The sequence below is a fragment of the Sciurus vulgaris genome (assembly GCF_902686455.1).
Source record: "Sciurus vulgaris genome assembly, chromosome: 3".
NCBI lineage: Eukaryota > Metazoa > Chordata > Mammalia > Rodentia > Sciuridae > Sciurus > Sciurus vulgaris.
In genome coordinates, this window is record NC_136463.1 from 189,260,638 (window position 1) to 189,284,895 (window position 24,258).

General features: G+C 55.4%; 1 protein-coding gene and 1 long non-coding RNA gene across 9 annotated transcripts in view; both read left to right on the forward strand.

Moving 5' to 3' along the window:
- Positions 1 to 24,258, forward strand: part of FARP2 (FERM, ARH/RhoGEF and pleckstrin domain protein 2) — a 104,497-nt gene that overhangs the window by 57,960 nt on the left and 22,279 nt on the right. For 7 of the 8 annotated variants that reach the window (XR_013762825.1, XM_079133665.1, XM_079133663.1 and 4 more), the window contains 9 exons: positions 791 to 869; positions 2,843 to 2,940; positions 4,785 to 4,899; positions 10,895 to 11,042; positions 14,980 to 15,075; positions 17,232 to 17,395; positions 17,719 to 17,787; positions 18,284 to 18,341; positions 20,309 to 20,543. Coding sequence is in view for 7 of the 8 variants with exons in the window: in XM_079133665.1 (XP_078989791.1) it covers positions 791 to 869; positions 2,843 to 2,940; positions 4,785 to 4,899; positions 10,895 to 11,042; positions 14,980 to 15,075; positions 17,232 to 17,395; positions 17,719 to 17,787; positions 18,284 to 18,341; positions 20,309 to 20,543 (1,062 nt within the window). In the remaining variant the exon portion in view is untranslated. Of the gene's footprint in view, positions 1 to 127; positions 294 to 790; positions 870 to 2,842; positions 2,941 to 4,784; positions 4,900 to 10,894; positions 11,043 to 14,979; positions 15,076 to 17,231; positions 17,396 to 17,718; positions 17,788 to 18,283; positions 18,342 to 20,308; positions 20,544 to 24,258 lie in introns of those variants that run through there. The other variant, XM_079133668.1, reaches the window with a different exon arrangement.
- Positions 8,754 to 9,976, forward strand: LOC306657559. The gene is made up of 3 exons (XR_013762829.1): positions 8,754 to 9,184; positions 9,693 to 9,787; positions 9,921 to 9,976. It is a non-coding gene; the product is annotated as an uncharacterized lncRNA (long non-coding RNA).

The following is a 24,258-nucleotide window of genomic DNA, read 5'->3' on the forward strand; positions in this document are numbered from 1 at the left end:
TAGCTCCTCCTTGTTCTACTATATGCCTGTGGGAACATGCAGCCAGCAGCCCAGCCATCACGTACAGCTCTGGTGCAGCAACAGGAAATGTGGAGGCAGAGGGTGGCCTGTACAGTCACCGACAGTGCGAAGCCTTGAGCATCGTGGCCAACGACTGTGACTGGGTCAAAGAGCAGCTGTTCTTTGTGGTGAAACTGCATGGCCATTGTGTGATTAAACTTCAGGGTGCGAAGATACGCAGCCCAGCCAGTTCTTATGCGCTTTCTTTGCAAAATCAGTTCTAGTTCAGTATAGTAAGTGGTAGCAACATTTCCTTTTATTAACATATATAAGAATTTCAAAAATATTTTTACAACTGTATTAAAATGGTATCAACACCTGAGCTTCATCATTTTTATACTAAAGTGTAAACAGGAATTTTTTTAAAAAATTTTTAATGATTGAACATGGGCCTCATGCATGCTAGGCAAGTGCTCTACCACTGAGCATTGCCGCCTACTCAGGAATGTATTCCACAATTTAATGGACAGTTTCCTACTTACTTTTAAGGATTTCGAGAATGATCTCTATTTAAGGGGAACAAAAGATTTGAAATTTCTCTTCAGTATTTGTGATTGGTACTTAGGACTCATACTCATGCATAATAAATTTTTTAATACCACCCTACCTGAAGAAAAAATGTTTAACAACCTATTTTAAAGCAGTAGCTCAGTCACACAGTAATATATGGAAAGATAATTAATAAAAAAAATTGGCTTTATTTGTGAAATTTAAATCTTTCTTTTTATAGGGCCAAAGAATGCAATGCTTCGCCTGGCTGTGAAATTCTTCCCACCTGATCCTGGTCAGTTGCAGGAAGAATATACGAGGTGAAGAGCGCACTGCACTGGAGCGTTGACCCAGGGTCTTGTATTCATTTCTCTTCCATGAACAATTAAGAGTGAACGAGTTAGTGTGCACACAAAAGAGGAGATGAAGAGTACTTAAAAGAAACACTCTGACAACGACGCCCGCACAGACACAGATGGGCAGTGGGCCTGAGGAAAGGTTGTAGGTAGACCTCCAGAATAAGGGGCGCTGTGCGGGGCACACGTGCAGCGTTGTCCAGACCAGCCTGGCTGCAGGCCTGCCCTGACACGGACACCGTGGGGGAGGCAGCTCTGCAGCGGTCCTTGAGGTGGTGGGGCGGAGGCGGGTTGGGCCGTTTCTTTTGTGCTACTCCCCTTAATCAAGGCTGCTTTTTAGCAGAAATGATTGAAAGAAAGTGTTAACAGTCATCATCTGGTCAGCAGGGTGATGGCAACTCCTTTCTTGTGCTTTTTACACTTCTGCGTGTGTCCACTTTATAATGAGAGAAGAAGCCCGGTCAGAGGCGGGGAGAGGACAGCGCGGCCGCGGCAGCAGAGCGCCCTGCCCTGAGTCTGGCTGGAAGCACAGCGCCTTAGAGACCCCCGATGCTTCCTCAGACCATGCTGATGTCCCAAAGCCGTGGGTGGTCAGCAGCAGGGACAGGGAGCGAGCCCCGGTGCTCAGCCTGTGTGAGGTTGAGGCGGCCACACTGAGGGACCAGAATGCCTGTGAGTGGACACAGCGCACCTGGCCGCTCCGCATGGAGGCCCTGCGGAGGGGCTCACTTGGCAACAGGTTTCTCTCACTGTCATTGGTGACGAGAAGTGCTCTCTGCGTTAGAACCCTGTCTAAGTCTTAGGAACCAGAGTAGGAGTCAGCTTTACAGTTACTTCCCTTTCCCTCATTTTTAATCCTTTTTTGTTTATTAAAAAGTACATTTTTGACAAAAGAAAAATGTTTTCTTGTCACACTATATAGAATAAAAAGTAAGAGTTCTCTGTCCCTGCTCACCCACGCCATCTTCCAGAACATACCAGTGCTTGAGCAGGGACCTTCCTGACGAGTGGCAGGAGGCAGCAACACGCAGACCTGGAGGGAGTACGACTCACACAGCAGCAGGCAGCACCTGGCTCCGGTGTGCGTGCTGCCGAGGGCATGCTGCGGCAGTCTCCATCCTGTGACGAGGCTGGCGCCCACCGACTTAGCTGCCCTCCTGTTGTTTCATGTTGGGGTTATTTCCAGTTTTTCTCTGATGAAACGCTGCAAAGAATCATCATTTGTGAATTCTGGGAATATTGCTGTAGAAATGGAACTGCTGAATCTAAAGGGCTCGCACATCTTCAGCCGTAAGAAAGTGCAGTGAGTTTTCATAGCTTCGCTGTTTGCACTGTGAATTCCAGGGAGGGCAGGGACTTTGCCACCAGCTCTGAGAACAGGACCCGGAAGGTAGCACCTGCTCACCAGTTACTTGATAGGATAAGTGAGTGTGTGAGTGCATCCCAGTGACCTGTTCACAGTACCGTCATGGTGTTTCCTAGTGCCTGTTTCTCAGATTCTAGCCAAGACCAATATCATCAATCTACTAAAAATCTTCACAGGCACGGTTTTAAGCTGTCTTAATTGTATATTTCTGCTCTTTCACTCAAGACTGAGAGTACAGTTTTATATCATGAATTTGTGAACTTCCTAGCTGAAGATGTTGCTGCAAACAGCGTGCTTGTGTGGGTCTGTGTGTGCCCAGGAAGACCGCCTTCTCTCTGGCGTTGGCACGCCTGTGTGCACAACACTGTCGGTGTGTTCTCTGAGTGAGCGTGACTCAGTCTGCTGCACCAAGCTGCCGTCTGACCTTTGCTTGGTGCCGCTTGGTGCTGCTTGTCGCCGTGGCCTGTTGTGGCCTGCCTGTTTGATGAGGGTGCTGATCCTGCTCTGGGGCTTCTTGCTTCGCCATAGAGGACACTTGGAGTGACCTCCCTGGTCTTGAACTCCCTTCTAGGTACTTGTTTGCCTTGCAACTCAAGAGAGATCTCCTGGAGGAGCGCCTGCCCTGTTCTGCCACCACGGCCGCCCTTCTCACCTCCCACCTCCTGCAGGGTCAGTGTCGGGGGCACGGCACCAGGGGGGCCACACGTGGTTGCTGTGTACATGCATGATCTCCTCAAAGAAGGAAGTGTTCAATTTGGGTTTATTCTCTGTTTTTTTGCTTATTCGCTTGCAGTGCTGAGGATTGAACCCATGGCCTCCCACATGCTAGACACGCACTCCACCACTAAGACGTATCCTCAGCCCTTTTTATTTTTTGATTTTCAGGCAGAGTCTGGCCGCTTTGCCAAGGCTGGCCTCAAATACCTGCCTCAGCCTTCTAAGCCTTATTCCTAGGCTGAGGGCCACCTTCTGTGAACCAGAACTCCTTCAGGCAGATGTCTCCCACTTCAAGGCTCGAGGCTAGACTCTGGCCAGTCCTTCTCTGGAGTTGTCGCTCACCTGTGGCTTTATGCATTTTAATGGTGTGCTTTCCGTCAAGACTCTCAGCCCACCTAGAAAGGGGCCTCCTGGGAGCCAACCACTGTCCTCTGGATTAGTGAGCATTAACTGTGGATGAGAAAGCAGGCATTTCTCCAGTGCCCCATATGAGCAAGAAATGGGCAGAAGTGTGTGAGGGGTGGTGGGTCCCTTAGAAGCAGGGGAGGTCCTGAGAGCAGGCACACCCCCAGGCCTCTGGGCATGCTGTGGGACTGGAGAGGATGCGCTGCGCCACCTTCCACTCACGTGCACGTTTCTGAGCTGGGATTGCAGGACTGTAGGGTCAGTGAGTATGGGCTCCTCGCAGACCCCCACCCTTCCTCAGACATGCATGCTCTGCCCTGGGCGTGCTGTCCTGGGCCTTGAGACCCGCTGCACTGCACACATGCCCACAGGGAGTCACACTGAGTGACTAGGCGGCTGACAGGCAGCCCAGTTGTCCCTCACTGCTGCCGTGGAGGCTCTTGCTGGGGGCTGTGTGGTGTGTGCGGGCTGCAGGTCAGCCGGGCTGCTGCTGAAGGGGCAGGTGGTGCACCCAAGCTGGGCCTGCACTTGGGGCAGCCGGCTGGAGCCTGGCGGAGTCGAGCTGTGAGTCAGAACACCCAGGGCACCGGGCGGCACCACGTGGGCAGTCCCTCTCCAGTGGCTCCAGGCGGGCACTTGGTAGTGAGCTTGCCCCTTCCCACAAATTCAGGCTCATTTCAGAACAAAACAGACGGAGATACTGCTTGAAATGATTGTATTTAGTACTGCTAAAACATTTATGGCCTTGAAGCAACCTGAAATTATAGACATTATTCCTCAAGAAATCTGAGAAACCCTACAGGAAAAAGTGATTTAAAATACAACATCTCGAAACACATAAAGTACATTATATAAAAGCCTGGTCACAGTGGCCGTGAGACAGTTTACCTATGAAATGTAGTATGAAAATAGTGAGCACATGGTCTCAGGGCTCATGATCGCCTCTTTGAAACCTGTCACCATCTTCTCTTTAGGAGTCAGGGAAAGTTTCTTCCACCTGCCCTCTTAGTTGCTATTGAACAACATAAACTATTTGGAAAAATGTAATACACGTTTCTGGTTTTTTAGGGATATAGGTAAGATGACACACATCTGTGGTCCCTATGACTCAGGCTGCCGAGATGGGAGGATGTCAAGTTGGAGGCCAGCCTCAGCAGCTTAGAAGACCCAGTCTCAAAATAAAAAAGAAGTGGCAATGTACCTCAGTGCTAAAGCATCCCTGGGTTCAATCTCCAGTAACAGGAAAAAAAAAAAAAAAAAAAAAGACAGGAATATATTCTTTTATCACAAACTTAGGATGATTTTTTTTTACTGTGGGTTTATGCATGTACAAATGCTGCTTTTACTTTATTTCAAAATCTGAACAACTGGCTTCCGTTGTCTCATCTCAGCGGAAATAGGAGATTATGATGAGACCCTGGATCGAGAACACCTCAAGGCCAACGAGTACTCGCCCAGCCAAGAGCGTTCTCTCAAGAAGATACTGGACTTCCACCAGAAGCACATGTAAGTGCCTCGCCGCCAGAGTCGTGACCCCTGGCGCGTGACCAGCGGGGTCCTCCTCTAGGCTTCCGTGGGATTCTAATTGAATGACAACTGTTGCTTTCCGGCCTCAGGACACACCGTGGCCCAGGATGGCTCTGCCATCTGTGACACAGAGGTCACAGCCAGGCTGGGCTCAGGTATAGGCTCTGCTAGTGCAGGAATGGCTGGGGAGGAGGCTGGCTAGTGCTCTGTGCATGGGAACTGCTGTTTCCCTGGGGAACCTGGGAAGAGGCACTGCACCCAGGCCTGGCAGGTGGTCGTTCAGGGGAGCAGCCCAGGCCTGGCAGGTGATCATCCAGGGGAGCAGCCCAGGGGAGCAGCCCAGGGCATGGCGGGTGGTCATCCAGGAGCGGCTTGCCAGGTGGCATGGCATAGGACAAGCAGAGTCTGCCCACTGGGTGCTGGAGTCCTGCTGACAGCCACTTCCGTGACTTTTCTGACTTAACAGTTTCCTCTTGAGACAGGATGCAGGGGCATGGAGGTGTGTGCTTGCAAGAGGGGCCCAGGGCCTGAGAGCTCGGCCCACCCACAGGGGAGCTTGGCCTGTGGAAGCCGTTCTGCAAGACTCTGCCTTGCCTTCTAAGAGCCTTGCGAGAGTGGGCGAGGCTGCACAGATACCTGCAGGTGGCCTGTGGGCACCAGTTGTATCTCTCAGCACTCGATCAGTTTGAATAGCACAGACCAGACTTCCTGCCCTGTGGGCTTCTGTGTGTGTACCTGTATACACGTTTGGGTGTCGGTCTGTGTTCCCGGGTATGTTTTGTGCTTGTGTATACACATATTCTTGCATGTGTGTTCACCTATGTATTGTGTTCTGTGGTCGTGTGTATGTGCCTGTGTCAGTACATATGCGTATGGGTGCTTGCACATGTGTGTGTATCTTAAGACATGTTCTTTTAAAACTCTAGAAAGCCAGGAAGAGAAGGGCAAGTCAACTAATGTGCTTCTCCCAGCAGTAAGTCAGGGACCTCCGTTCTGCCTCTGCTCACTCCGTACTCCACAGCCGTGACTCCCATCATACATCCTTTGTTTTTAAAGCATTCTTGGTTTTAGTCAGCTTGGCGTCACTATGACCAAAAGACCCAACGAGCAACATAGAGGAGGAAAAGTTTGTTTTGGCACTCAGTTCCAGAGGCTTGGTCCACGGTCAGCCAGCTCCACAGCTCTGGGTCTGAGGTGAGGCAGAAGAGCACAGCAGCGGGAAGCAGCTCAGGACACAGCCACCAGGAAGAGAGCTCTGCTTACCAGGGACAAAATATAGACCTGAAGACATGCCCCAGGGACCTGCTTCCTCCAGCCACCTGTGCCTGCCTGCAGTTACTGCCCAGTTAATCCATATCAGTGGATGAATCCACTGATTAGGTTACTCCTTGCATAATCTAATTGTTTTGCCTCTGAAGATTCCTGTGTTGTCTCACATGAGTTTTTGGGGGATGCCTCATATTTAAAACAAAACATTTTACCCTGGCTCCCCAAAAGTCATGCCATTCTCACGAGTGCAAAATACATCTAGACCGTGTTCTAAGACTCACCATAGTCCTGGCAGTTCCCGCATTACCCAAAAGTCCAAGTCAGAAAACTCACTCACAGACTCTTGGTCTTTTTCACTGTAAAGATCATAAGCAAGTCACATATTTCCAGTATAAACTGCCATAGAGCAAACATTTCCATTCTTAAGGGAGAAACAGGGGCATAGAAAGAAGGGATGGGACCAAAGCAAGGTTAAAATCCAGCTGGACAAACAAGTTCTTAGCCCCCTGTGGCCTTACTGGTTGCAGCCCACGTGGTCTCTCTCTTGACTCATCTCTGCTCAGTTCCTGCAGCCTTCCTCAGCAGATGCCCCCATGTTACCAGCAGCTCTTGATTGTGGGGGTCTCCCCTGAGCTCAACTTCCTTCTCCTTTCTGTATGCACTGCCCTCCCAGAGGCCACCTTCAGGGATTACAACCCTGCTGCTCTTTTCCTGGCCTCCCAGGCTTCCTTTGAAATCTTGAGAAGCCTCCACAATTAACTCGAGTGTCCTGCAGATCGACAGGACAAGCACCACATAGTTGATGCCGGGGTCTGCCACCGTGAGCAGTAGACAAGCCTCCTGAGATCAGGCTGCAACAACCTCTAAGTGCCTGGGTGGCTGAGCATGGTGAAATAGTGTCTAGGCCCCAATGCAAGCAGGTACTCCCATGGTCTCTTCTCAGAGGAATTAATTTCACAACCTGGAGCTTGAGATGGGTGTCCTCTTTCTGGTTCCTGAGATGCCATGCCCTTTTGCTTCTTGGGAAGTTCTTAGCATGTGGCTCCAGCCTCTTTAACAACTACACCTTCCTCAGCCCCAGTTTCACTCCCACTTTTCTGGCCTCACTATAAGTTTTTCAAATCTTCCTGCTTTGCTTTCTGCTTCTACTTCTTACAGTAAACCTGGCTAAAAGCTGCCAGCAATATCCATGCCACTACCTGAATTCTGTGCTCTCTTGAAATTTCCTCTCCAGATATACTAGTTCCTCACCTTTAAATTCAGCCTCATAGAAAACTTTCTGGGCACGGACAAACTGTAGACAGCTTCTTAGCCAGAACGTAACGTGACTGGTCCCTAGTCCAATTTCTAGTAGCCTTCCTCCTCTGAAATCTGATAAGCTCAGTCTTCACTGTCCACAGGGATGACCTGTCTCATCTTCTGAGCTCCTACCAGAATCCCCCACTAAGCTGTGCCTACAACATCGTAAACCTCTTCCAGCTTGCACCTCTGAACTTTTTAAAATTCCTCCCACAAACTTCAGGAAGTCCCAGAAATTTCTGAACCACACAGTCAGGCTAATCACAGCAACAGCCCCACTCCTGGTACCAATTTTTGTTTGAGTCAGCTTTCCATCACTGTGACCAAAACCTGACAACAACTTAGAGGAGGAAAAGCTTATTTTAGTCCAGGATCCAGAGGTTCAATCCATGGTCAGCCAGCTCCATAGCTCTGGGCTCGAGGTGAGGCAGAACATCGTGCTGGAAGGGTGTGGAAGAGCAGAGCAGCTCAGGACATGGCACAGGACACACAGAGGACTCCACTCCCAGGAAGAGAACACAGCCCAGAGGCGTGCCTCTGGTGACCCGCCTCCTCTGCTGCAGTCACCGCCCGACCCCCTGCTCAGTCACACCTCTCATCCTCCATCCACTTAAATTCTGAATATTCTTGCATTGCATCACACGTGAGCTTTTAGGTGATACCTCACACTGACACAATAGTGTGCCCTTGGCGTACCTTTGTAGCTCAGTGGTAGAGCACTTGCCTAGCATGTGTGAGACATTGGGTTTGGTCCTCAGCACCACATGAAAGAAAGAGAGAGAGAGAGAGAGAGAGAGAGAGAGAGAGAGAGAGGGAAGGGAAGGGAAGGGAAGGGAGGGAGGGAGGGAAGAAGGAAGGAAGGAAGGAAGGAAGGAAGGAAGGAAGGAAGGTAGGTATCGTGTCCCTTGGCAACTAAAAAAGTTTTTTTTTTAAACAGTGTACCTTATTTTAATGAAAGTAAGTTTTTTAACATTGTCTTATGATTCTGATGGTTCTTCCACAGCCCACTGGAAGTCCCTTAAATCACTGAGCAGGACATCCAGATGTGTTTTTCTTGATCTTACCGCCTTTCTGTTTGACCTTGGGAACTGCAGAGGTTTGACGTCTGGCTGTTGGGGTACACTGTGAGACGTACAAAGCAGAGGAATGGAGAGTGAAACAGGTTCATCAAGGTGCATGCAATCTTCAGACTCAGCCCCTGACTCACTCCACAAGTGGTCATTGGCCCATGCCTGGGATGACGGCACATGCCTCTATTCCCAGCTACTCTGGAGGCTGAGGCAGGAGGATTGCACGCTCAAGACCAGCCAAGCAACCTAGTGAGGCCCTGTCTCTAAAGGAAAAGGGTGGAAGTGCACCCCGGTTCCAGTCCCTAGTTCCACAACAGAAGGAAGGTGGGTGGGAAATGCTCCCTGGTGGCTTTGCACACAAACGAGACTTCCAGGGCCAGGACCGGAGCAGTGCAGTTACGCCTCCCGTGGGCCCTCTTCAGTGGTGGTGTGGGGTTGTTACGAATATGTAGGTCAGTGGTCAGTGTCCTCAGGAAGTCCCAGAACAGAAGACACATGACAGAGAACCCACATTGTCACTTCGTTGCCACACATGGGTGCAGGCCGTGGAGGCTCTCCGTGTGTGTGCGCGCGCGTGCACGCATGCCATGGAGGTGTGGGGAGCTCCCGTGTGTGTGTGTGTGTGTGTGTGTGTGTGTGTGTGTGCAGGCCATGGAGGTGTGGGGAGTTCCCGTGTGTGTGTGTGTGCGCGCGTGCGCGTGTGTGTGCAGGCTGTGGAGGTGTGGGAGCTCCTGTGTGTGTGTGTGTGTGTGTGTGTGTTTGCAGGCCGTGGAGGTGTGGGAGCTCCTCTGTGTGTGTGTGTGTGTGTGTGTGTGTTTGCAGGCCGTGGAGGTGTAGGAGCTCCTCTGTGTGTGTGTGTGTGTGTGTGTGTGTGTGCAGGCCGTGGAGGTGTGAGAGCTCCTGTGTGTGTGTGTGTGTGTGTGTGTGTGCAGGCCGTGGAGGTGTGGGAGCTCCTGTGTGTGTGTGTATGCAGGCTGTGGAGGTGTGGGAGCTCTTGTGTGTGTGTGTGTGTGTGTGTGTGCAGGCTGTGGAGGTGTTGGAGCTCCTGTGTGTGTGTGTGTGTGTGTGTGTAGGCCGTGGAGGTGTGGGAGCTCCTGTGTGTGTGTGTGTGTGTGTGTGTGTGTGTGTGTGCAGGCCATGGAGATGTGGGGAGCTCCCGTGTGTGTGTGTGTGTATGTGCAGGCTGTGGAGGTGTGGGAGCTCCTGTGTGTGTGTGTGTGTGTGTGTATGTGTGTGCAGACCGTGGAGGTGTGGGAGCTCCCGTGTGTGTGTGTGTATGTGTGTGTGTGTGTGTGTGTGCAGGCCATGGAGGTGTGGGGAGCTCCCGTGTGTGTGTGTGCGCGCGTGCGCATGTGTGTGCAGGCTGTGGAGGTGTGGGAGCTCCTGTGTGTGTGTGTGTGTGTGTGTGTGTGTGTGTGTGTGTGTGTTTGCAGGCCGTGGAGGTGTGGGAGCTCCTGTGTGTGTGTGTGTGTGCAGGCCGTGGAGGTGTGAAAGCTCCTGTGTGTGTGTGTGTGTGTGTGTGTGTGTGTTCAGGCTGTGGAGGTGTGGGAGCTCCTGTGTGTGTGTGTGTGCAGGCCGTGGAGGTGTGGGAGCTCCTGTGTGTGTGTGTGTGTGTGTGTGTGCAGGCTGTGGAGGTGTGGGAGCTCCTGTGTGTGTGTGTGTGTGTGTGTGTGTGTGTGTGTTCAGGCCGTGGAGGTGTGGGAGCTCCTGTGTGTGTGTTCAGGCTCACCAACTGTAGTGCCCTCTCCCCCAGCCCTGGTGTGTGTGAGCGTTGGTCTCCTGGAGGCCACTTGCTTGCCTGAGGACAGTTGGCTGTCTCTGGTCATATCACCTGGGCCGTGAGTGAGGCAAAGGTGGCATTGTGGAAGACTTCTGTGTGGATGCAGCCGATTGTTGGGGCGATGACGTTTGTGTGGCGCTGTGACTGTTTTGTAGGACTGCATCATGGTGGTCAGAGTGTGCATGTTGAACACACCTTCTTAGAGCATGAGAATGGCCTTCATGAGGCAGCCTGTCATCAGTGACCTCCTTGGACATGATCTTGGTGGCAGCACGTGGTGTTTGCGTGTGACCTTGTCCCTCTTGCAAGCAGTCGAGTGAGCACGAGGGAGCGTTCTGCGGCTGGAAGGTCAGGGAGGACGGGCGTGCAGTGGCAGGAGCTGTGCCCGTCTGTGAGTGTGGTGTGCTGCTTGGCACTGGAGGAGGCCTGGGCCGCGAGGCCCTCCTGCTGGCCTCTTGTTGGCTTTCCCTTCTCGCTCACCTGACGGCTCTGTGCGGTGCTGTGGCTCTTTGAGCAGCCCGTGCTTCAGGGAAGCCACCCCTGTCCTTCCTTACAGGGGCCAGACGCCTGCGGAGTCGGATTTCCAGGTGCTAGAAATTGCTCGCAAGTTGGAGATGTATGGCCTCAGATTCCACACGGCTTCCGACAGGGAGGGGACCAAGATCAGCCTGGCGGTGTCCCACATGGGTGTTCTTGTGTTCCAGGTGGGTGGTGGGCACGGGAGGGGCAGGAGCCAAGCAGGCGGTGGTGTTCCTGCTGTGGGTGTTGTAGGTGAAGCACTGGATTTGGAGGTGGGTCTCTGTGCATTGCTGATGGGCCTCTCACCCAGGAGAGACATGTCCCTGTCCTCCTCCAGCAGATGCTTCTCCTGGTGGCCCCAGGGTGCACACTCCCTTCCCTCCTCCCGAGTATCCTAATGCTGAACCAAAGCTCACTCCTTAGAATCCCAGTTGCGGCTCTGGCTCCTCATGGGGAGGGGGACTCAGAGTTGGACACATGGGCAGCTCTGACTGCTGGGTGCTGTGGCTGGAGAGCAGCTGCAGCCCCCATGGGAGGCAGAGGACCAGGGTCTGCACCCCATGCACCATCCTTGTGTCATCTCACGGGGGCCTTTGAGGGACGCCTTGCGTCTAAACCATGATAGATCCAGAACCAGTCCCAGTTTTTTGATTGTTTCTGAATTATGCATTTCTTGATAAGCTGCCCCTGGAAAACTTCTTACTACTTTTTGTGCATGTGTTAACATACCAACATTAGTTCATCTAACCTCCTAAAAAGTGTCTGACACATGGTGATTGCACATCGTTACGGGGCACAGTGTGATGTGGGTGTCTGCATTGTCTGATGATCGAATCCTGGCAGTCCTCTCTCACCCTAAAGTGCAGTTAGTGCTCTGCAGCAGAGTAGGAGAGCAGTTCATCGCATGCTTCACACAGAGCTGGGAAGACGGAGTGCCAAGACCCAGCGTGAAGAAATGACAAGTGTTGAAGGAGGTGGAATGCTAATTTTCCTGATTTGATCTTGCTACACGGTACACCTGTATCAGACTGTCACATTGCTACCCCATAAATACTGTGGCTGGGAGAGGCACCCCTTTGAAAGTGCTCAGGGAGGCTCAGTGGAGACGCACAATTGGCCCTGCATCTTCAGCCCACGGGAGCCTGGACCGGAAGTTCAGGCAGCCTGCCAGGAGCTGCAGCTGCTGATGCTGGACCAGCACCCTGCCCGAGACAGCGCTGGGAGCCCCTGCAGCCCGCAGGAGGCCCTGAGTCAGGGTGCAGCGCCTCTGAGGCTCACCCTCACCCCCTGCAGTTGCCCGCCTGCTTGGTTCCGGGCCCCCTGCCTGCACACCCTGCCCTCCACACTCGGTGGCTCCTTCCCCTTTTCTGTGCCGTTCAGAACAGTAGTGGTCATTGAGCCCAGGCCTCACTGTTGCTGGACATGCTGTCTACCACTGAGCTGCACTGCTGGGCCTTTATATTTTGAGAAAAGGCCTCACGGAGTTGCCCAGGCTGACCTGGAGCCTGCGATCTTCCCGAGTTGCAGGGATCACAGTCGTGGACCACACCTGGCCTGCACAGTGTCTTCTGAGGCAGCTGAGAGTAGGCGCAGGCCCTTCCCACCTTGAGGTGTGCTGCCTGTGCCCCGGGCACCCTCCAGCCTCACGCTGCCACCGATGCTTCTCTTTACCTGGCACATTGTCCATTCTCCAGTGTGTCCACAGGCATGTAGCGTCCTTCCGTGCTGTGCTCCCCCTGGACAGGATCCAGCTGGGCCCAAGCGTGACATCTGGCTTCAGGTCTCCCAGCCCCTCTTTGTCCTCTGTCTCTGGTGACGGCGACAGTATGGAGAGCAGGGCCCTTCCATCTGTGAGAGCCTACTCCACACTGCTCTTTGTGGACTCCGGTGGCGTGCTACCCCCGGACCCCTACAAAACGTAGGCACCGCTCCGTAAGGTGTCCGGCCGTCTGTGCTCACGGGTGTGTCTGTCTGTTCTATATGGTGTTGCTGGCTGGTCTTTCCCTTGATGAGACGCTTCACAGCCACAGACAGCAGCCCCCTTGAGACTTCCTCTTGAGCCAGGCCTCGCCCCCTGAGAGCCTCGTGCACACAGACAGAGCAGCAGGCAGCTGAGCACAGTCCCTCTGGCGGGCCAGGGAGGCCTGCAGCACAGGGCTCTTCCATCCACCCCTGCACAGAGCTGGCCCCAAACTGAACCATGGAGCGCAGAGTGGTGGAGAGGACCCAGGAGCTTCTGGGGAAGAGAAGCAGCCCTGCAGCAGCAGCAGTGGGCAGCAGAGGCCCAGCCGGGATGCCTTTCACAGCGCGGCATCTGAACGAGGGCAGGAAGCCATCTCAGACGTGCAGGTTTTCAAAGGCTGCACGGCCTTCTGAAGGATGCCACTAGAGGAGAGCATGGGGTCTGAGGACACAGGTCCCTGGTGAGCGACAGGGCCCCAGGCAGGAGGGGTGCCACCAGGGACGAGGACACCCAGGGGTCAAGGACCCTGAGGGTCCTTGCCTGTGCCAGCCCCTGTTGCAGGGTGCGAGACTCACGCAGGAAGTGTGGGCTGACCCAGCAACGGGCACCTATGAAATTAAATAAAAAGACAGACTGGGGGAATCTGAGGTCAAAAGCAAGCATACACGCTCCATGATTCCGAGCTGGAGTGGGCACAGTGGCCACACCCGTAATCTCAAGTATCAGGAGGCTGAGGCAGGAGGATCCAAGTTCAAGTTACCTGGGCACCTTGGTGAGACACTGTCTCAAAGTTTTAAAAAAGAGCTGGGGAAGAGCCCTTGCCCCGCATGTGAGAGGCCCTGGCTCATCCCGGCAGTGGAGGGAGAACCCCAGAGCCTCTCCTGGTGCAGGTGCTCACCCAGCCTCGGGCCCCACCCGGGCCCTCTGGGCCTGGCTGATGGGCCTGCCGTCCTGCAGTTCCTGCTCCGCCTGGCTCACTCTTCTTGCCTTCTGGACTCATCTGTTGTGCTGGGTGGTGTTTCTTTTTGCAGCTGAAGGGCTTTTTTGTTTGCTGTCTCTGAAGGGTCCGCACTTCTTACTCGCTCCTTCCATCTTGAGTTTGCAGAAAGACTAACTGGCGACAGTAACAGAAACTAAAGCCCAGTATGGTGGGGCACACCTGCAATCCCAGCAGCTCGGGAGCTGAGGCAGGAGCGTGGCGAGTTCAAAGCCAGCCTCAGCAACAGCGAGGTGCTAAGCATCTCAGAGAGACCCTGTCTCTAAATAAAACACAAACAGGGCTGGGGATATGGCTAGGTGGTCAAGTGCCCCTGGGTTCAATCCCTGGCATCGCCCGCCCCCCCCAGAAAGAGTAGAAACTAAAATGCTAGTGAAGTGTCACAATGTTTGATTTGAAAAACTCGACAGCAGCACAGAGAGCTCTGGCTGAATAAGTACCCTGTGACCAGACTCTCAGACTTGGTGAATGTCACCCACTCACCTGCGGTCACTGTGGCAGCTGCCTGGTGCCCACATCTCATCCACTCTCCTCCCCTGAGCTTGTCACTGGACTCACAGATCCACCTCTGACACTCTATCATTTTGTTACCTTTGCTCACGTTGGTCTGGGGCTGCCCCATGCATGCCCCTGGGTGGCCCTTGAGCTGGACGTGGTGTCACATGGTGTGGACCAGTGTCCTCACACGGTGACCCTCCAGGCTCACCCTGCGCTCTGGCTGCTGGTGCCTTGTGCTCATGGCTCTCCAGGGGCAGCCAACCCCCGAGCCCTCTCACAGCTGCACACATATGCATCTGCTGGCCAGTGACGCTTGTCCGTCTCCATCCGTCTGAGGACAAGGACGCGGGCGCCCCACATGCCTCCTGCTGCACTCCAGGTCCTGCCCCTTCAGGCTTTCCTCGGCTCCGCCCAGAGCTGCCTGACCACCCCTGTCCTGTCATGTGAGCGCTGATTGAAGAAGAGTGTCACTAGGCCTCATCAGGAGTCAGGCTGTCTCTGAGAGGACAGACCAGTGTGCTGGTGTCCACCAGTGACTCGGCTGTCCAGGGGCAGTGGTGTGGGTCCGCCATCTGCCAGGCCAGGGCGAGCCGCAGGCCCTCGTGCGGCACCGGGGAGTGCGTGTGGGTGGCAGATGCCTGCAACTGCCTGTCTCCTGTTTCAGGGAACCACCAAAATCAACACCTTCAACTGGTCCAAGGTCCGGAAACTAAGCTTCAAGAGGAAAAGATTTCTTATCAAACTCCACCCGGAAGTCCACGTAAGCATTTCAAGCACTTCTTAAAATATGAGTGAGTCAATGTTAGAATAGTGCAATATTGTTTTTAGTGCCCCACAGACAGCACTTCAGGGCAGGTGGGGCCTGCAGACATGAACTGTCTACCCAGCAGGCCACACACAGGCCTCCCAGGTTCCACCTGGGACTTCAGACTCACGGCAGGTGGTCCTGAGAAGGCCTGTGTCCAGGGCTGCTAGAATCACTGCTTGTCACCCCTGCCTCGTTTCCAGGTGGCAAGGCTGAAACCTGCTTTTGTCCAGAGTGAGCGAAAGCACACAAGTGAAGCAGAGAGAGCTTTTTTTTTTTTTTTGGTACTGGGGATTGAACCCAAGGTCTTGCTAAGTTGTTGAGGCTGGCCTTAACTAACAATCCTCCTGCCTCAGCCTCCCAAGTCACTGGAATGATGGGCATGTGCCACCACGCCCAGCTTCAGAGTGAGAACTTCTGTCCAAAGAATCAAAAGGCAGCCCCAATCTTCTCACATGCCTTTGGTTCAGAAGTTGACCTCTGCTGGTTCTAGTTGAAGAAGCCTTGATTATCAGGAAATAAAGACTCTTTTCTTTAGAGTACAGTCAGTAAAGTAATAATTTCATCTGAATTCATTGAAATGATTGAAAATGAAAAAAGCAATGTCTGTGCAATCTGATAGGTGGGAAACTCAGTACTGCAGGCTGTTCAGAGTTGATCAAGCTGTCACCTTCCTGTTGGTGCAGGGAGCCGGGAGCCAAAGGCAGGCGAGCTGAGCCTCTGGGGGCTGAGCTGGGCTCCTGTGATGTCAGCCGAGCACACTGGACCAGTCAGGGGGAGAGCAGCTGGCGGCAGGGCCCTGGTGTTCCCGGTCGGGTGCTGAGTGTGCGTCAGCTGTGAGGGAGGCTGAGAGTTGACTCACTTACACTGTTTAAGTAGCTCTCTAGCTGGGTGTGGGGGCCACACCTGGAATCCCAGCAGGAGACTGAGGCCAGAGGACCGCAAGTGCAAGACCAGCTTACACCTTACCAGGACCCTGTCCCAGAGTAGATTTGAGGGCGGGTGGGAGCAGCTTGCCCTGCACCTGTGGCCCTGAGACCCACCCAGCGCGGGAAAAGAGGAGCGCCAAACGCACCTACAGAGAGCAAATGAAAGACTCTTTCTCCTCTGTGAGCACAAACCTGTTTCTTGTGGTTGTTCTGAGAATGTAGATAAAAAAGGTAATTACACACCCAAATAACCAAAGCAACCACTAATCAGAAGAGCATGATATTTCAAAGCCCAGAGATAAGTTGGATCTGCACTTGACAAAGCAATGTTTATATGCCTAAGCACCTCAGTTTTTAACACTAAATACAGAATTATCATGGTGTATATGGACACGGACACACATATCAGGAGGTTCATATATCTGCATTGTGTTCAAGCCTAGAATTGGTTTCTGGGAATGTATCCTATAGAAGCTGTGCAGGAGAGTGCAGTGTGGTCCACCATGACCTGGGGCAGGAGGAGTGTGCAGCGTGGTCTCACCATGGCCTGGGGCAGGATGAGAGTGCAGTGTGTTCTCACCATACCCTGGGGCAGGATGAGAGTGCAGTGTGTTCTCACCATGGCTGGACTCAGGAGGAGTGTGCAGCGTGGTCTCACCATGGCCTGGGGCAGGATGAGAGTGCAGTGTGGTCTCACCATACCCTGGGGCAGGATGAGAGTGCAGTGTGGTCTCACCATACCCTGGGGCAGGATGAGAGTGCAGTGTGTTCTCACCATGGCTGGACTCAGGAGGAGTGTGCAGCGTGGTCCCACCATGGCCTGGGCAGGAGAGTGCAGCGTTGTCTCACCACGGCCTGGGGCAGGAGGAGAGTGCAGTGTGGTCTGACCATGGCCTGGACAGTTTCGTCTTGGTGCCTCAGGATAAGTGTCTGGCCTTGGGACGGTGGCTATGTGCTACGCCGGGCTCCTTGTGCAACATCCACAGTGAAGTTTTCACTGTGACTTTCTCCTCTTGATAAAGCAAATGAGGCCAGAAGCCTCTTCATTCAGTCTTTCAGAAACAGCTTCCTGGTTTTTAATCCTGAGTGTGACTGATACCCATGTGTCTGCCTCCACATTTGCCTTGTCTTATGCAGCACCTCATCCTTACGTCTGCTCTGTGAACACTGTTCTGTTTCCAGGGACCCTACCAGGACACGCTAGAATTCTTGTTGGGCAGCAGAGATGAGTGTAAGAACTTCTGGAAGATCTGTGTGGAGTACCATACCTTCTTCAGACTTCTTGACCATCCTAAACCAAAGGCAAAAGCTGTCTTCTTCAGCCGGGGCTCCTCCTTCAGATACAGGTAGGCCTGCCCCAGGGCTGGCTGGCCCTGGTGGAGTGCAGTGGGCTGGCAGGGAGGCTGGCACAGGTCGCTCCTGTGAGGGGGTGTAAGACAGACCGTGTCCGACTGGTGAGATGGCACGCAGCTCGCAGGCAGAGCACCTGCCTAGCGTGTGCAGGGCCTGTGTTCCATCCGTAGACCACAGATACAAGAAAACAGGCCTCCCAGAAGCTTTACCTAGGAACCCTGTGGGCTTGTGATAAAGTGGGACATAGACGTCCACGAGAACAGGTGAATGACTGCGATCCCTGGGGGCTCCTTCCTAAAACCTGGCCCTCTCACAGTGGGAGGACTCAGAAGCAGCTGGCCGAGCACGTCAGAGACGGTGGCATGAAGAGAATTCCCTATGAAAGGTGCGTACCTGGCCTCCGAGGGGCAGCGTGTGAGCCCTTCACATTGACACTTGATCTTTACCTGAAGAAAAGTCACCTCAAATGCACAGCTGTGGTTTTGATGCCTGACTGCTGTTCAGGTTCTGTGGGAAAACAGCTTTGATTCATACCGTCTTGTGTGTGCGTGTCCGTGTGTGTAGAGAGACGTCACTGCACACATCTGCCTAGCTTCGCTTAGGGGTGTGGTTCAGCGTGGTAGCCCAGAGGTGTGGGTGTGGACCACCTCCTGGGGCTCTGTCTGACTTTGATCCTCACTTTCTGGGTAGACGCTCTGTCTGAGCCTCATGCCTACCCAGTTGTTCCTTCCTTCCCTCTTCCTGTCCTGGGGTTGGAGCAGGGCCTTTCTTGTGCCTTTCTTGTGTCCACTGAGCTGCTCTCCCTGGAGGCAGATGCTCCTGCTGTAGGGAGCAGGCCTGGGTTTGGGAGAGGACTGCTCACAGCCTGTTCTGTTTTGCAGGCGGCATAGTAAGACCCGGGCATCCATCCGTGCTCTGACTGCAGATCTGCCAAAACAGGTGAGTCTTTTCTGGCCAGAACCTCAGGTAATTTCCTTTGCCCTCTGGAACATCATCTTTGGTGACCAGGACCTCAAGGTCAGTCACACCGTTCAGTGTTGCAGCTCCAGCTCTGACTCTTCAGACAGGTGTGCTCGGCCGGGAGCCCTGGGCTACAGTGTCCTTCCCCCAGGACTCTGCCCGGCCCGTGGCTCCCCAGGCACTGGTGTCTTCAAGTGTGCGCAGTGAGGCACGCAGAAAGCTCACAAAGACGCGTGGCTGGGTGTCCCGTCTCCAGTGTGTGCGGCAGTGTGCGGCATGCCGGCTCCAAGGCATGTGGGCTGTGCCTGGACCCTTGCTGCGTGGTCCTGTGCACGGCTCTCTGCCTCTCGCCCCCCTGGTCTGCTGGTTCGGGGCTCCGTGCGCACCTCCGTGGAAGGCTCCTGTGTCCCCAGCTCCTCTCTACTCTGCCTTCCACGTCAACACCTTCAGCTCTTCCAGGCGTCTCCCCCTAGAAACTCCTGCTCAATCAATTGCATTTAGAAGAGAATGTTTTTAATCGTTCCTTTACACAGTTCAGATCGATTTCAAAGTGTGAGCAGTCTAAAACGACAGCCTGGCTTCCAGTTCTCACTTGTGCAACAGATAACATTGAACATGGTTGACAGGTTAAAAAAGGTGGTGTGAGCCAGGCATCCCGGCAGCCCAGGAGGCCGAGGCAGAGAATCACAGGTGTAAAGCAGCCTCAGCAACTTAGTGAGGCCCTAAGCAATGCAGCAGGACCCCATCTCTAAGTAACATATAGAAAGGGCTGGGATGTGGCTCAGTGGATAAGCACCCCTGGGTTCAGTCCAAAGGGAGAAAGCAGAAAAGGTGGGGTCCAGTGCACACGGGAAGACAGGCAGTCCCGTGGCCTGACCTGCTCCACGTCCAGCAGGGAGGTGCTGGGCCTCCGTCATGGAGTCGTGTGTTCCGTGTTGCAGTGTGAACACAGCGTGGGCTAGTCAGTGGCTTCTGCAGGACTCACACACGTGTGGCCACAGGAGCAGCCTTCTCTGGCAGCTCACACGAGCACGGCTAGACAGGCCCACGGGGCCAGCAGCATGCCCCGAGTCCAGGACTGAGGCCTGAACACACCCTAGAAGAGGACTGGTGAGAAGGGCAGCAGCAGCCCAGGACCCAGGGCCAGTGCAGCAGCAGTAGCGTGCATCTGCTTGGCTCACTCCTGACAGGTGGACGGTGCTACCCATGTTCAGGAAGGGGTCTGCCTCAGCCAGGCCTCTAGGGCTGTGCCCTCCTGGACACATCTGGAAGTCTCCTGTGCGCAGCATCCGAGTGTCACACCATGCACGTGCTGCCTAGGAAGTTCCTCACCGTGTCCAGCACCCTCTCAGTAGTCGTGTGGACATGTAGTGAGGGCCTCTTCAAGCACAGGCGGCTCCATGCTGCCACATGAATGGCCGTGAGGACAGGGAGCTGTGTCCTAGGGGTGGAGTCCTGTGCCCAGCCCACAGCTGTCTCAGCCTGCTCGTGGGCACTCCCACCCTGCAGGGGCCAGTCCAGAGGCCTGCGCCGTGGTGTAGGCAGGCTGCCTTCTCAGCAGGGCCCCGTGGCCTCCTGTGGATGGACTGAGGGGCAGTCCCCTCCCACAGGGTCCTGGGCTGCAGGCTTGGGGTTGCCCCCGGGGGTCACTGTGCTGCGGCACTCCTGGCTGAGTGGAGCCGTGGACTGCGAGCCCCAGACCCTGTGCGGGCAGCCTCAGAGTGACAGCCCCCATGCCACTTGGCTCCCCGGAGACAAGGAGGGGCTGGGAGCAGGTGTCGTGGGTCTGCACTTCCAGCAGGTCCGTTCTGCGGGAAACCTGGCCAGTCGCCCTTCCGCAAAAGCTGTGGGGAAGGTGTGCAGTGCTGCTGGGCCAGCCGGCTCTGCCACTGCCGCCCAGTGGCTTCATTCCATGAGTTCCTTTTCTTCTCGGTTTTGCTCTGCAGAGCGTCTCCTTCACCGAGGTCCTGGGGACTTCTGCCTCCTTTCATCTGTCACCCTCCTCCCCGGCGGTCCCTCCTGGTCTACCCCGTTTGAAGGACAGCAGCAACTCCCTTGCAGATGCCCAGGCTCCCGACAGCAAGCCTGCAGCCTCAGAGAGGAGCAGCAGAGCCAGCGTGGGAGGCTCCAGCATGCAGCCGGCCCGCCCCCCTGGGCCCCCCGAGCTCCAGCCCGGTCCAGGTGTGGGGTGCTGTCGCGTTGCCAGCGGCCGTGATTCTGTCTGCCCTGCAGGGCGGAGTCTCAGTGCCCTGGACCCAGGTGCAGGGAGGGCCAGCGCCGGGCTCAGAGCTGGGGGTGCCTGTCCTGCGGGCGTGCTCCTGTCCTGGAGGGAGGGCCGGTGTGGCCAGCAGTGCCCCGGGGCAGGGCCTGTCCCCGCCCTGACGCGCGGGCAGCTGCAGGTGTCCGAGGAGTTCATCGACGACGACCCCGCAGACATCTCCTTCTTTGCCGGAGGCTCTGAGGCCTTCTCCCCCCCACAGGGCTCTGCAGCACCTCAGGAGCCCCCGGCACCTGCCCAGCCCCCTGCCCTCCTCTCCTTCCCACAGCTGGAGTCTGCGGGGTCCAGCCCAGACAGGTTCTCCACTGAGGCAGTGGACATGAGTGTGGAGGACGGTTTTGAGTTCGAAGGGAGTGACCTCGGTGGTGACCTGCACCCCTCAGATGCCGCGGAGCTGCTCGAGGTGAAGGCGCGTGCCTGCCTCTCTCAGAGCCTGCGGCTCCCCCCTGAGACCAGCTCCCTCAGCCACGCCCCGCTGCCTGGTGTGCTGTCCCTGCACACAGCCAGCTCAGCCAGTCAGTCCGAGGCCAGCTCCATGGTCAACTTCCCAGCCTACTCAGTCCGCTCCGAGTCCAGCTCGGCCTTCCAGTTCTCTGACATCATCGACCAGTTAGAGCAGCTCAGTTACCCGCCCACTGCGGCTGAGGACTCCAGCAGCACAGACTCGAGCTCGTGGGCCTCTGGGGCAGAGGCCCCCCTGGACATGAGCCTGTTCTTCAGCAACCCTTTTGCACAGACCCGGGGAGAGAGAGTCCCTTCTGAGGTGCAGGACAGTGTGAAGAGCTTGACTCCAGGAGAGCAGATGGATGAAAACCCATCTGGGCCTCTTTAACCCCTTTACAGGGAGACCCGTCTCCCCATCCCTGTGGTTAGAGCTCAGAATCATTGGGTTTAGAAGTGGGACGTGATTGATTTCAGGTTAGATACCCCGTTTTTTCCCCCCTAATTCCTGATTTATTGTACTTTTTGAATGTGAGGGAATCCCAACTTTCACTTGCAATGATGTTAAAAGCTGTGCACCCCGTTTAAAAAGGCAAGCACATAGGTCAGCCTCCATGGCTTTGGGTTTGGGACATGTGCTTTGACACAAGTGAAGCTTGTGCTGCAGGTTCTGAATCTTGCACAGTTGTGATCCTGCGGGCTGGAATGGACTGTGCGCCACACCTGCGTGTGCCCCGGGGCACGTGCACCCATAAGTGGTGAGGGTGGAGGCTGTGTCTGATTTTCCAGGCATTGCACGAGTCTCTTCAGAAGGCCTCTGCAGAACCCTGACCTTGGGGTGTCCTGAGACTGTGTCATCTTCCACTTGACCCAGAGACAGCTGTGGTTGGGTGGAGGCTTGCAGGGACACTGACTTAAAATGTCCTCTGTAGCGTCAACTCTTCTCTGTTTTTCTTCGCTGGGGCATAACAGATGATGTGGCTGCAGCAGCAGCCAGACCCACGTGGTCTGAGGCCGTGGGGCAGGCTGGTGCTGAGAGGCCCTGCTCCTGGCTGGCCGTTGGCAGGGTAGACTGATGAGGACAGGTGGGACAAGCTGGACTGGGCCCCCGTGGGGAGCTTGCCAGCCTTGTGAGGCCCTGGGTCCCAACCCAGCACCGAAACAAACAAAAGTAAGTGATGGTCGGGAAGTGCCAGATGTGCGAGCGCTTGGACCCTGCTGCTCTCCAAGGGCAGCGGGGCCATGACGCCAGCCACAGATGCCTCAAGGCAGTGGGCCTAGGCGGCCCTGCTGGCTGCTGGGGAGGCTCCCCAGTCCACACCACTGTGACACTGGGGACTTGAGACGCCCCACAGTGGCACACCCCAGGGCCAGCCCACAGACAGGGCTGCTCTTGTCAAGTGCAGTCTGTGTGTTGTGCCCAGGGTTTTTGGTGGTGGTCTCCTTTCTGATCTTACCTGGCAGTGTTTAAAGTTCCTTCGTTTCTTCCAAAGTTCCGCAGAGACTTTCAACATCCTTCCCCACGTGGGCGCCCAGTCCTCTGCCTGGGCGGATCTGTTCCCCACGTGGGCGCCCAGTCCTCTCCCTGGGCGGATCTGCCACATTGTGCAGGTGCTTTGCAGGTCTCCACACTATCAGGGTCTCAGGCGAGTCAGTCCTGCTGTCCTGGTGGTGCTGGGCAGGCTGTAGCAGGCAGCATGTGCTTCCTGTCTGAGAGCTTCCATGGACACAGCCTGGCAGCCTGCTCTCCCAGGCCACGTGGCTGGTGCTTGCATGTGTGCTTCCGGCCTACTGTCCCCTCTGGCCAGCTGTCTTCCTGAACACTGCTGAGGCAGGGTGTGGCTTCCATGTGAATAGCGCAGGTCTGTGATGAGCTCCTGGGACCGGGCATGGTGGGTTTGTGCCCTGGGAAGAACTCAGAAGATGACCTTCAGGATTTGTTCCTGAACCTTGATGTTCACTCCTCTTCACCCTTTGCCTGACGAATGCACCCGCTGGTGCTGATGGGACACAGTTCTCTTCCTCCTCTTCCCGAGGAGCTTGCCCTGGTGCCTACGGCAGGTCAGACGTGGGCGCTTGAGCCAGCCTGCTGTGCAGCCCTCGTGGTCTGCCTGTCTTCTCTTAAGGACCATTTTCTGCAGGCAGTCTCTAGGCAGGAAGTTTCCCAGTTGCACAGAAGCAGGAGGCAGCGTGCGGCGAGGCCTGGTGCCCCTGGGTCAGCACGGTGACCCTCGGCCGTGCTTCCCTTCCTTTGAGCTTCGTTCCTACAGTACCTTGGAGAAGACCCTTGGTGGGGTGTGCGGCTCAGTGTGGGGCCCTTGCCTCACACGCACAGGCCCTGGGGTTCCCAGGACTGCACAGAGAAGGCGAGGACGACCCCTGATGTGCCCAGGACCCCCGCAGCACTCCTGCCTCTGGAAGGGATGCCAGACCCCCTGAGGACACACGTGTCTGCAGAGCTGGGCGAGCCGGGCCGTCTGCACCCCGTTAGTGTTTGATCCATTCAGTTGGCATCCAGGCTGCACCTGACTCTAGGTCTCCCCATGCCTTGGGAAAGCCAGTGGTCCTGCTGTGGTCCGCCTGGACTGCCCCGCTGGTGGACGTGGCCCTGTGCTGGCCAGGACGGTCCCCAGCGCCCCAGGCACTGCATGCATGGCACTGATGGACACCTGTGCCCGGCAGCGTCCCTGCAAGGCAGGCCCCTGCATGTCCCCTGCTGTGTGACCTCCTGCCCTCACACCCACGCCCTCTGCCCGGCCTTCACGTGGCGGGAGCACAGGACAGAGCTTCCCGCTGCACTTGCTGTCTCCCCGGGAGGTGGAGCCACAGCACTGCTGCTGCGCCTGTGCAAAAGATGGCCGTGCCCACGGCTGGCCGCCTCCACATGGGCACCCAGCGGCCCCTCAGTGTGGTATGCCCAGCTTGTGGGCCTTTTGGTAGCCACAGAGTCGCCTGCTAGGGGCTGTGCTGGAAGCTCCCAGTGTCCATGCGGAGAGGGGCATGACCCCTGGGGTCCCCACTGCAGGCAGGGCCCTCCTGCCCCTGAGCCCCACCGCAGAGCTCCCTGCGGCGGTGGGATGGCACTCCGTGTAGGCCCCCTTCTGTGCCCCGTCCCCAGGCTCGGTTGGTGGTCTGGGTGAGCCAACGCGCGCGCTCAGGGCTGACAGCACCAGAGCC